This window comes from Tetrao urogallus (assembly GCF_951394365.1).
Source record: "Tetrao urogallus genome assembly, chromosome: 24".
In the NCBI taxonomy this organism is placed as follows: domain Eukaryota; kingdom Metazoa; phylum Chordata; class Aves; order Galliformes; family Phasianidae; genus Tetrao; species Tetrao urogallus.
In genome coordinates this window covers 856,767-868,254 of record NC_136837.1, presented here as the reverse complement: position 1 = coordinate 868,254, position 11,488 = coordinate 856,767, and the positions used below count along the sequence as shown (strand labels likewise).

General features: G+C 57.7%; 1 protein-coding gene across 1 annotated transcript; it reads left to right on the top strand.

Moving 5' to 3' along the window:
- Window positions 1-914: 914 nt before the first annotated feature.
- On the top strand, window positions 915-11,180 carry BAK1 (BCL2 antagonist/killer 1; the record flags this gene model as incomplete). Its single annotated transcript, XM_079546513.1, is given in 7 exon segments — window positions 915-953; window positions 956-1,070; window positions 4,688-4,801; window positions 8,736-8,871; window positions 8,954-9,097; window positions 10,756-10,936; window positions 11,076-11,180. Coding segments are annotated over 7 exon segments (834 nt in total).
- Between the last annotated feature and the right edge of the window lie 308 nt (window positions 11,181-11,488).

Below are 11,488 nucleotides of genomic sequence, written 5' to 3'. Positions count from 1 at the left end.
AGGGGCTCCCTTCTGCGGCTGCTGTTCTATGGCTCTGCACCCCCACCAACAACAGGGGCTACTTGTTTCATTTCCATATCCACAACTGCAAAGCTGGATTGGAATTTCTTCCTCATTGCCTCAAGGTCTTAAAAACTCAGCATTACAAACCAGGCTGTCCATGCAGCAGCACAGCCATGTGTAGGGTCTCTCAAATGCTTACCACCACCATTTCTCTAAGTCACATTTGCCATTGCTATCCGAGGGCTGGAGCTTTCCATCCAGCTCCCCTCTTCTCCCCATTATGGGCCCTCTCTTGAACACTCTCCAGCAGCCGTTGGCAGACATGTGGCAGTTCCTGCATCCCAGCCTGAGCTCAGCCCTGTCTTTGCTGTGGACACAAAGGAGGTGTCCTGTCCCCTACCCCTCCGTCACTGCAGGCATCCACTGCTTTGCCCTCCACAGCCCTCCTCTGTTGTCCAGGACACCCCTGGAGCCAGGGCTGAGCCCTCTGCAGTCATTCTGCCAGCAAAGCCTGGCCAGACACATCCGGGATTCAACGAATCTTCCAGCTCAGCTCCCCGAGCATCCCACAGGGCACGCCGTCCCAGGGCACGGGGCAGACAGCTGAATTGATCACAAGCAGTCAAGCGTTCATAGAGGCCCCAAACTTCTTCTCTGGCGTTTGCCAGCAAAGGCTCTGGCAGCATCGCGGATGAGGGCAGCTGGGGCAGCTTGGTGCTGAGCCAACGCCAGCCCTGCTGAGCTATCTCGTTCTCCAGCATGAATCACACTCTCTCCCCCTCTGGCTGCCCGGGTTTTTTCCCAATCTAGGTGGATTTCGTATCTCCTCAGTCACTCTGTGAATCACCACCGCCGCCAACCCTTCTTTACCTGGCGGCTGCACAGGGATGTTCCCCACTGGAAATGGTCCAATGACTCCACGAGGGCACTTTGCCCTCCCGAGGATGCCTGGCAGAGAGGAAACCAACCGCGCTCAAAAGCTGCAGCCTTCCCAGACCGAAGCAGCTCAGGACGCCCCATGAAGAGGCAGGGAGGCTCTCAGGGACACGCAGAATCGGGATGCAGAGGTGCGTTGCTCTCCCTTCGCCCGTGCAGGCTCTGCAGAGCGGCGTGTCCCCTGTCGCGCAGCCCGGGGGACCTCGATCCCTCGGACACCCCCGAGCATCCCACGCTCTCGAGCCGCGACGCGCAGCCCCGCAGCCCCTTTCCCACGCTCGGGTCGTGCAAGGCGCCTCTAGAGGGAGCTGAGCCCCGCCCGGCTCCCTTCTACATCTATGGTCTGGGGTTGGGTTTCTTTTTTTTTTTTTTTTCTCTCTCCTTTTCCCTCCTCCTCCCCGGCCCTGCTCGCTTCCTTCCCCCGCGCCGCGCCGGGAGGAGGCAGGAAGGGAGGCGGCGGGGATGGAGCAGCTCCCCGGGGGGATGCAGTAGCTCGCCGGGATCCCCCCCCCGGCCCGCCTGGTCCCCGCCGGGACACGGTGAGTAGCGGGGAACCCCCGGTGCCCCCCACCCCGAGGTGATGCGCTTTTCCACGCCGCAGGGCCGGGCCGGGCGGTGCCGATCGCTCCGTGAGCCGGAGGAGGGGGAGGTGCGGAGGGGGTCCGGGGGTACAGCGGCATCGGGGGGGAGAGGGGGGGAGGGGTGAGGGCAGAGCCGCGGGGGTTACAGCGCACAGAGCTCCGCAGCGAGAGCCGGGCCGGGGGGTATCGCTCCGCGCTGAGTTTTGCCCCGAAGAGCAAATATTGCCCATTTTCGTGATATTTCCTCCAGGTTTTCGGGGGTCGTTCTTGTTTTTTCTCCTTCCCTCGTGAGGCCGCAGAGGTGACAGCCCCCCTTTCCTATCTCCCCCCCCCTCCCCCCCCCACCCACGGCATCCCCGCGGTTGGGGCCGGGCGGCCCGGTGGGGAGAAGGGCACAGCCGTACTGAGCATCGTGGCGATGTCCGTCTGTCCGTCCCCACGTCTGTCTCCGCTCCGGGCCGTGACCTCAGCGCGGACATCGCACGTGGGGCTGCGCGCTTCCTGCCCGCAGTGCCGGGACGTCGGAGGGGGGGTGGTGGGGGCTCGAGGGCCGAACCCTGAACCGGGGGAGGAGGGGGGAGGCACAAATCGGGACAAACTCATCTGTTCCGCTCGTCTGGGTCAGGCGGGAGGAGCAGGGCCAGCTCTGACCGTGCAGGGCCAGTTGGTGGGGCACAGGGGTCCCGTGTGTGCGCGCTTTGCATCCCCTGTGTGGCTCCGTGCATGGGCTGGGGACCAGGCCTGTGAAATGCTTCTCCCAGAGGATGCTCCGTGCGTTTCCCCGAACAGGATCTTCCTAGCACATCAAGGCTGGAGGGGGAGTGCTGTGCCCCATAACCAGGCCTGTTCACAGGGCCCAGCCCGTTATCCACATTCCCCCCCCTCCCCCCCCCCCCCCCAGGCTGTTCCCAGCATCTTCCTGGCACCCAGGAATTCTCCTTTGGAGAAAAGCTGGGAGAAGTTGAGTGATGAGTATGTCATGGGGGCACGCAGGACGTGTGTCAGAGACCTTTATGCAAAGGGAACGAGGGTAAAATGAGAAACAGTTGAGGCAAAGGTCTTTTTTATGAGGGAAGCCTGCAGGAAGGTTGATTCTTCGCCTGCTATGTGCATGTTAATAAAGATAAGATTCTCATGCCATGGCAGAAGGATTTCTAAATCCACAGCCTAGGTGCTAGCTGTGTCTTTTAACTCTTTTAACCCTACAAGTGCAAAAAGCTGGGGTGGAGATGAGTCTCTGAGCAGCTGCTGAGTTGCATACTGCTGGTAGTGATCTGCAGCTCCCAGCCCTGCATTGCCTTCATTTTGGGCAGCCTTGGGCTGTCTTTGAGTATGTGGGTGTCGTATCCTCCTATACACCCCTTCTGGCATGGCATTCCCATAACAAAAAAGGGAATGGGGCAAACCAAAGGGATGTTGGACCGGGATGCAGGCAAAATAAAAGCTGCAGTGCCTTTGGTACTGGAAGGGCCGAGCTGTGCCCCCAGCAGATGCACAGTGAACTGCCATGGGCATTCCTGTGCTTTGCAAGAGTGTTGGGGATGAGTTTTGGGGATGTGGACGCACGGATACGTACAAAAGGGCCCACGGTGCCCCACGGTGCAAGAGAGGAAAGTGCTGCAAGGACCTATCTTGAGAATGAAACTGAAAATGAAAGTTCCTCTGAAGTGATGGCCTAGTTGCAGCTTGCCACATTTGCTTCCTAAGGGTTTGGCAGACAGCAAGTGAGGAATCACATGAGTCAGCTGCTCACAGGCACTGCATGGCAGCGCTCACCAGACCTCATGCAGGTTGAGCTGTCAGAGTCACCCAGAAATTCCATGCTGGGGAATTCCCCGCGTTGGTGCTGAGCTCTGGGCTGGGGGCAGTGGGCTGAGGTGAAACACAACCAGCTGCATCAATAGGCTGTGCTGTAGGTGTGCTGGAGCAGTTGGGCTCTATGCTGGATGTGTCCACAGCCAGCACTGTGCTCCGTGCAGCCGTGAGGCACAGAAGGAATTCATCCCCCTTTGGTTATCCACGAGCTAACAGAACTGCTCCCAGGCTGTTCCTTGCAGCCTTCAGACGAAAGGTGAGCTGTGATTTTAGCCTTGCTGGGCATTGCATCTCGTGGAGCTGCCCTACACAGCCCTTCCCTGAGCAGGGAGCAGCAGGAGAGGGGCGTCCCCAGGACCCAGCTCTGCTCCCACCCCACGGACCCCACTGCTGATCCTCAGCGTGCCCTCAGCTTTTCCTTGGATGGGGATGTTTGAGGTTGGGGAGGAAAAGGGAAATCCTGTCCCTGTAGGCGTGTAGGAAAAAACAGCCCCTCCATCTGTGTGTCAGCAGGGCTCAGAGTCCCTGAATGCAGCAATATGTGAGAGCTTGCTGAGCCGGTTTGCATTTCCAGGCCCCCATCCCCACCCTGGATGCACTTCACACTCTGGTTTATGATCTCAATTTGTTTTTTTTTGTTTTTTTTTCCTTCTGCATAATCTTTATCTGCGAGCTTGGACTGGGTGTTGCACCTCTGACCTTGCCATAGTTGGTTGTTTTCCTGTAACCAGCACTTAAATTTTGCCAGGGTTTGTTTTAAACTGAGTGCCAATGGGTCTCTGTGAATTTCAAGCTGGTGCAAAGCAGAAAACCCACCAGCTCGGCCCTGTCTGAGCTCTGGCCTCAGAACATGTACTGGCATGCTGAACAAAAGGCGAGCAGCCGCAGGGATCCAGCCCTGACTTAGGCAGGTGGCCCCACTTCCTTCCCTGCAGAAAGCAGGGCTGACGTCAGAGCGAGCAGCGGGCAGCAGAGCAGCAGATGAGCGTTTTGCAGAGCCCTCAGCACAGGTACTGTTTGGGATGGCTGGGGGCAGCTGGAGCCCTGCACTCCGTTTAATTTTCTTGTTCAGAGGGGAGCTCGGAAGACATAATGACATGGGAAGTTGGAGCCTCTGGATGTAGGGAAGGAGAGACCTTGTTTTTTGTAGGAGCTGTGGAAAGGCAGGCAGAGCTGCCTGCGAGGAGCGATTGCTGCAGCCGCGGGTTGGTTTGCTGTGGAGGAGCAGAGCTCCGCTGCTGAGTTCCGGGTGCCCTGCGGAGCTGCTGCCCCCTGTGCTGGGCTGTGCCTTCATCCCAGCGCGATGCCGGGTGCTGCTGTGCCCTCCTCACGTCCTGCCTCTACCCCTGCAGGTCCCGCTGAGTCCCACAGCATCTCTGCAATGGAAGGGAATGAGGGGGACCCACCTGGGGCCCACGGACGCCAGGGCAGCAATGGGCGCAGGCCGTCACGAGAGACCAATTCAGGTAAAAAAGGGGGGCGTGATATTCGTGGGGAGGGAGCGCGCTGAAATCTTCTTGGCACGTGCTTCTTTGTAAAAGGCAGCATTCCGTACCTCCAGGGCTTTTTGTAAGGCTGGCGTGATCAATCAGCTTATGAAGGTCTGCAGAATGGAACGCTGAGCTCACGTGCTGGTGGGAGATGCTGGGTGTCATGGATTTGTGCAGGGGGGAGCACAGAGCATGGAGTAAACAGCATGGGGAGCTGCTGGGAGCTGTGCTGGGAGCTCAGTGCAGCCACACAGGGCTCTCTGTGCCACAGATGCCAGCTGCAATTTACTTTCCCTTCCATGAACACAAGTGAGGGAAAGGTGTCTGAGGGTTCGAGTACGCAGGGGACGTGCGGGGCTGCCTCCAGCAGCTGCTTTCAGTCGTGTTGCATTGGCTGCAGGGTGCAGGAGGTGTGTTGTGCCTTGGGAAGCACTGCAGTGCTGCTGCCCTCCGATGGGTGAAACTGGGAGCGGGGCTGAAAGGAACCAGGCACAAACCTCAGCTCCTTTTTCGTCCCCCGGTGATAAAATGCTGCTGCACAGAGCGCTTTTCGATACGAGTGACTTCTTAACCTGTTCTGCAGGTGGACCTGTAAATAACGTGAGTCACTGCAGCTCTGTCAATAGCAGAGATTAGAAGCCCTCCCTCACTGTTTATGTATCCGAGCTCAGACCTGGCTCAGGGCTGCTTTATTGCCTGATGGGGCTGTTTGTACCCTGGCATGGCCCTCTCCATCGGTAGCTCTGGATCCCACATGAGCACAGTGCAGGAGACAAAGCCGTCCTTCCTTACCAAGGTCTACAAGGCATAAAAACAAATAAATGAGCAGAGCTGTTTACGTATGCGATTTCCTGTTTGAGGCCAATGAGATGCTGTTGTTAAAACCAGTGAGAGGATCGGGCCCTGAACTCTAACCACACTGCTGTGAGCTATGCTTCCTGTACAGCCCGCTGCCCAAAATGGGGCTGCCAGGACCTGCGGTGGGATCCTGTGCTTGGGCTGCTGTGCACTGGGAACGTGCAGCTCCCACCAGTGCTGTGGGCTTTGAGTGCAAGAAGGCTTTTGTCACCTGGGTGATGCCTTTGGGCTCGCCTGCTTGCCTTGTTTTGTTTGCCTGCGGATGCACAGAGTTTTGTCTGTATGCCGTGTGAGTGTTGTCCTGAGCCCTTGCTGTGCTGGGTGTTGCTGGTAGCAGGACGAAGTGCTGCTGTTTCCAGGCTGGGTGGCAGTCTGCACTTCTTGGAGCTGTGAGTGCTGCAGGTGAAGGCAGGGTTTCTGTGCTCCCAGCAGGATGTGATGGAGAGGAGGAGCTCGGCTCATGGGCAGCCCGGTCAAGGGAAGGGAACTCTGCAGAAGGGGATCCAGAACAGTGCTGAGCTGAGCTGGGGAGGTGGGCTTCTGCTTCCGAGAAGCACTCATTCACCTCACCCTGCTTCATTTCCCAGCTGTGAGCTGGGGCTGGCAGTGCTTCCCTGTTCAGCACAGCTCTGGGAATGCTTTGCGTACCAACGCTGAGGCTCAGACCAATGGCACAGCCCATGGGCATGGCTAACTCTCATGCAATGCAGTGTGCCTCCCTGCAGGGAGGAAGAATGAGTCCATGTGATCTCATTTATCTCCCTGTGGACCACCTCAGCCAGAATGGCGCAGGGCTTTGTTAAGAGAGGTGGATGTGTTGCTGTGTCTGCCGTTAGTGTTGTGGGATGGAGAAAGATGTGCTGCACATCTCTGCAGGGCTGGCAGGGCTGTGCTTGGAAAGCCCATCCATCCAACACAGCCTGCAGTGCTCAGCTCGTCCTGACATTAACCTGGGCTGTCTCACTGCCTGTGTCTGATGCTCACATACATAGCTGGAGGGCTGTAAGGCTTGGTCCTTCGCTGTTTATCTTTGCTGTGGACTTGGCACTGCGCGTGAAGTCAGTCAGCAGTTGATAAATCCTTGCTCAGGGGGTGTTAGTCACACATCTGTGAGTAATCTGTGTCTTCATCTCCAAAACCACCTGCAAATGGAGTGGGGGAAGGGGGGTCCTGGCTGCTTCGGTTGGGGCTCTCAGATCCACAGAGTGGCTTAAACCACCTGCAGTGCCCATCTCCAGCACCAGTAGATGAAGAGCTGTCCTCTCCCCTTGGAGCTGATGTTTCCAGGTTGGGGTACCAATCGTTGTGCAAACAGCCGCACCTCTTGCTGCAGTCATGTATCCAAGGTGTCCTTGTACCACTAAAAATAGTGCCCGGGGTGGATAGAGCAGGGATTTTTGGGTACGCTTATTTCCTCTTTTGCTCCTGCAGGCTGTTTGCTCTGCCTCTCATGAAACTGTGACTCAGTCGGTTTCATTTTCTGCTCACTGCCCTGTGCTGCACTCCTCCGTAAGGTGGGATTCGTTTATCGCCAAACAAACCCTCTCTGAAAACACAGCCACCAGTGCTCGTCATTTCCCTTCACCTTTATTTACACAGCCTAAGCTTGTGCAACCCGAGCTTTGCACGGCAGTCCTCTCCTATCCCTGCACCCACCCAGGCAGGTCTGTCCCCGTGGAGCTGCACATGGGGCAGGACAGTGTCACACTGCAGTGACCAGCATGGTGTGGGCAGGCTGCGGGGTTTGATGGGGCTGCCAGGATGCTGTGCCCCAGTGCTGGGATGTGGCTCAGGAAGGAGCATCTCTGTGCTGGAAGCGAAAGCAGACAGAGAACTGTGTGTGCAGCACGGCAGGTGGCTGTGCCGGGTGCTGGGGCAGGGTTCTACTGGGTTTGCAGCTGAGCAGCAGTGCTGGTGCTGGTCTGCTGTGTGCTCCTGGAGAAAGAAAATGGGAAAAGCGTGTTCATGAGACCTGAGAGGTGATTCCTCCAAACCCTGGGCTTATGGCTGCCGGGGATGTGGTGCTGTGAGCACTTTATTTCTCAGTTCAGAACACATGGCTCCGATCAGAGCCATGCCATGACTCTAGGTACTTACCCAGGAGCTTTCTGTGTGCTGTGTGAGCACCGCATCCCTTTGGACTCAGACAGCCCTTGGAGCTTCAGCTCCTTCCCACCCCTATGGGGATTGAGTGCTGCCCACAAGATGTGCCCCCCAGCATGCTGGCATCAGCAGCTCAGCTTTCGGTCACCGTGTCACTGCTGGTGCCATGCAGGGGTACTTTTAAATGGTGGCATTTAAAAAGAAGCAGCCCCGTGCTGTTTGCTGAGGGATGCTGCATGGAGCTCTGGCTCCTGGTTGGGGTTGGATCTGGGATTCCTGCACTGTGCTGAGCCGTTCTGCACTGAGAAATGCTGGCGTGTGGACAGAGCTCCAAGTGCAGCACTGAAGGTCAGCTTTGTGTGGTAACAGTCCTGTTGTCTTGCCAAAAAAAGCATTCAAAATGTGGGTACGTGCCCTCAAGGGTGACTTCAAAATCACCTTTCTGAGAACGAATGTATGTCAGATTGCTTTTGTTTTACCTTCTGCTTTCCAAACATTTACAGCCATGAACCCAAACCATTTCCTGCAACTGCCAAGGGTAGAAGTGGCATTGAATCGTGGGGTGGTTTGGAGTTGGGAGGGACCATTAAAGGCCATCTGGTCCCACTCCCTACAACAAACAGAGACACCCACGGTTCAATTGGGTGCACAGAGCTTTGAGTTGGGTGTCTCTAGGGATGGGGCACCACTACATCTCATAAACTGATAGGGTTGTAAAACGTAGAACTGTTTGAGTTGGAATTACTGATGCGTGTGGGTGCTCTTGTCACTTGTCCTTGGCTTCTGAGGTGCAGGCTGAATGGGAGAGCCACCAAGGGTGCACGCAAAGAGAGAGATTTAGACACGCCGGCACAAATTTAGGCTGGAAAAGCCTGCGTGGCCTCTTTCCAACCTGGGGAAAGCAGCAGCCGAGCTGCCTCTTGACTTCTCTCTCCCTTGCCTCTCTCAGAGGACCAGGTGGCCCAGCAGACCGAGGAGGTGTTCCGGAGCTACACCTTCTACCGCTACCAGCAGGAGAGAGAGGAGGGAGGGGAGGAGGTGCCCATGGACCCGGAGATCATGGAGATCCAGCAGGAGCTGGGCAGGTAAAATCTGCATCCCCAGCCCCGACCCGAGCGCGGCTGCTCAGCAGTCCGTGCCCATGACAGCCTGTCTTCCCTCCGGCAGCACCGGGAGCCAGGTGGGCAGGCGCCTGGCCATCATCGGGGACGACATCAACAAGCGGTACGACGCGGAGTTCCGCCATATGCTGAAGTCATTGCAGCCCACCAAGGAGAATGCCTACGAGTACTTCACCACCATAGCCTCCAGGTGAGACAGCAGGCAGCACGCCTCCAGGAGGGAAGGTGGCACTGATGCACTGCGGCTCATTAACACCTTAAAGCCAGCCCGGAGCAGCTGCCCCCCAAAATGCGTGGGCTCCATCTGTTCCAACTTCATCCACATCGCCACCCTGAGCTCTGACTGAGCTCACCGTTACAGTTCCTGTGTTCTCTGCCTGTCTGCTCTTGTTCCTATTGCACTTTCTTCACTCACCGTCCCCTTGGCAGCCCTTGCATGAGCTGCCTGGGGGCAGAAAGTTCGGGTTGGGAAGCATGGCCAAGTGTGGATGTCCCAGCAACAGTGTGAAGACTGGAGGCAACACCCAGACGACGTTTTGCCCGTACTGCACATGGCACAGCCTCAGTCTGTGTCCTGGGCTGCTTTGCTCTGCAGCCTCAAAGGCCTCATGCTGGCCCCATCAAGGGGCCTGTGGAAGCTCCAGTTGTGCTTTGAGGGGCTCAGCCCTCGCCCCTCTCCCTGCATTTTGCCCATAGGGCCACCTGGCTCACCCAGGGTCCTGCAGAAGACCCCTGCAGGGGTCCCTGGGTCTGGCGCAGCCCCGTCCCTGCGCCCCTCCGCTCGGTGTGTGTTGTCTAACTGCCTCTCTTCTGTCCTTTTCCTGCTCCCCTCTCCCTGGGAAGCCATGCTGCGCTGTTTGCCACCCTGAGGCGGTTAACGCACCGCAAACAGGTAAATTAACCTCTGTCCCTTGGTGCTCCTGTGTCCTCGTGCTCCATCCGAGGCTCTGAACTCCCTTTCCCCCTGCGACTGGCGAGCCCTGCAGGGACAGCCATGACAGCACCAGGTTACAACACAGGGCCGGAGCCTCCTATTACTTTTCTTCTTTTTTCCCTTTTATTTTTCTTTTCTTTTCCTTCTTGCTAACCTAGCTGGAAACCAGAAACTCCCAGGTCAGTGCCAAACCTGCACACAGTGATGCAGTTTGTGCACGGCAGCTGACACTGGGAGAAGTAGGCACTGAGTGTATTGTGAACCCCCAGCCCTTGGGAGCATCGCTGCAAGTCAGATCAGTTGGTCTTGGAGAGATTTGTCTGTGCAGGAAAAGGGAAAATCCTGCTCTAATACACATCTGCCCTAGATCTATATAAACGTTCTTGCCTCTGGGTATGGCTGCACAAGCAAGGGATGCTGTGTGCACATGGGTTGCAAACCTGATCCTGGCTGCATGTGTAGCACACTGCAGCCTACAGACTGATGGCTTAAACTGGCACCGGGTGCAGCTCACCCTGTGTAACACAATCCCAAGCAGCTCCACAGCTCTGCCCTGTGCTGGGATGCAGCCCTGGGGAAAAGGGCAGGACGTGTGTGTGGGGTGTGCAGAACCCCAGAGCCATCCCCAGGTTTTCACCTGAGCATTTCAGAGACCTGGCCAAGCCAAGCAGTGCTGGCCCAGACTGTGGTGGCTGTGTTCCTAAAGCACGTGAGGTGATCAGTGGCCATGCAGTGCACAGCCACAAAACCACTGCTTTCCCTGTGCTGTTGGGATGCTCCTCCAGCAGCGCAGCACTCTCAGCTCTGCCCTGCAGCCCACGCTAATTGGGAGCCCTGGGCAGCGCAGGGATGGAGCCAAGCAGGGCATCCTCCCCCAAGGAGCGATTGTAACCCGACCATTGGCTTCATTTCAGCTTGTTCGAGAGCGGCATTAACTGGGGCCGGGTGATCGCACTGCTGGGCTTCGGTTACTGCATGGCCATCCACGTCTACCAGCACGGCATCACGGGGTTCCTGCGCCGCATCGCCCGCTACGTCACCGACTTCATGCTGCGCAACCGCATTGCGCGGTGGATCGCCCAGCAGGGAGGATGGGTGAGGCGAGGGCACTGCGCCCAGGGGACGGGGCCGAGGGGGGTGGGTGGGATCCAGCAGGAGCTGGGAGCAGAGCGCAGTGTGGTCCAGGCAGGACGCAGGCACTTCTCACGCGCTCTGCTCTGTTTCCCTCTGTCAGGTGGCTGCACTCGATCTGGACAATGTTTACATGAAGTACATGCTGGCGGTGCTGGCCCTGGTGATGGTGGGGCATTTAGTGGTACGACGCTTCTTCAGGCCCTGACCGCCGTGGGGTGGCGGCGGGGGTCCCGCCGAGCTCTCTCTCAAACCTCTGCTCCGCGGTGACATCTCACAGGAGAGGGGCATTCAAGGGACCTCTGAGAGAGAGAGCAGCGCGGACCCTTGAGCCTCCCACTGCAGGACACGGGGCCGTGCCGCCCAGGAGACGCCACTGGGAGCTACAGAGAGGGGCAGCGGGGAGGAGAGGGATCGGCTCTGCTGTCTGCTTGGTGCCTTGCTGGGCTGCTGAGGGCAGAGCGGCGCTGAGACCTCGTGGCACACAGCAGTGAGGCAGCAGATCAGGCTGCTCTG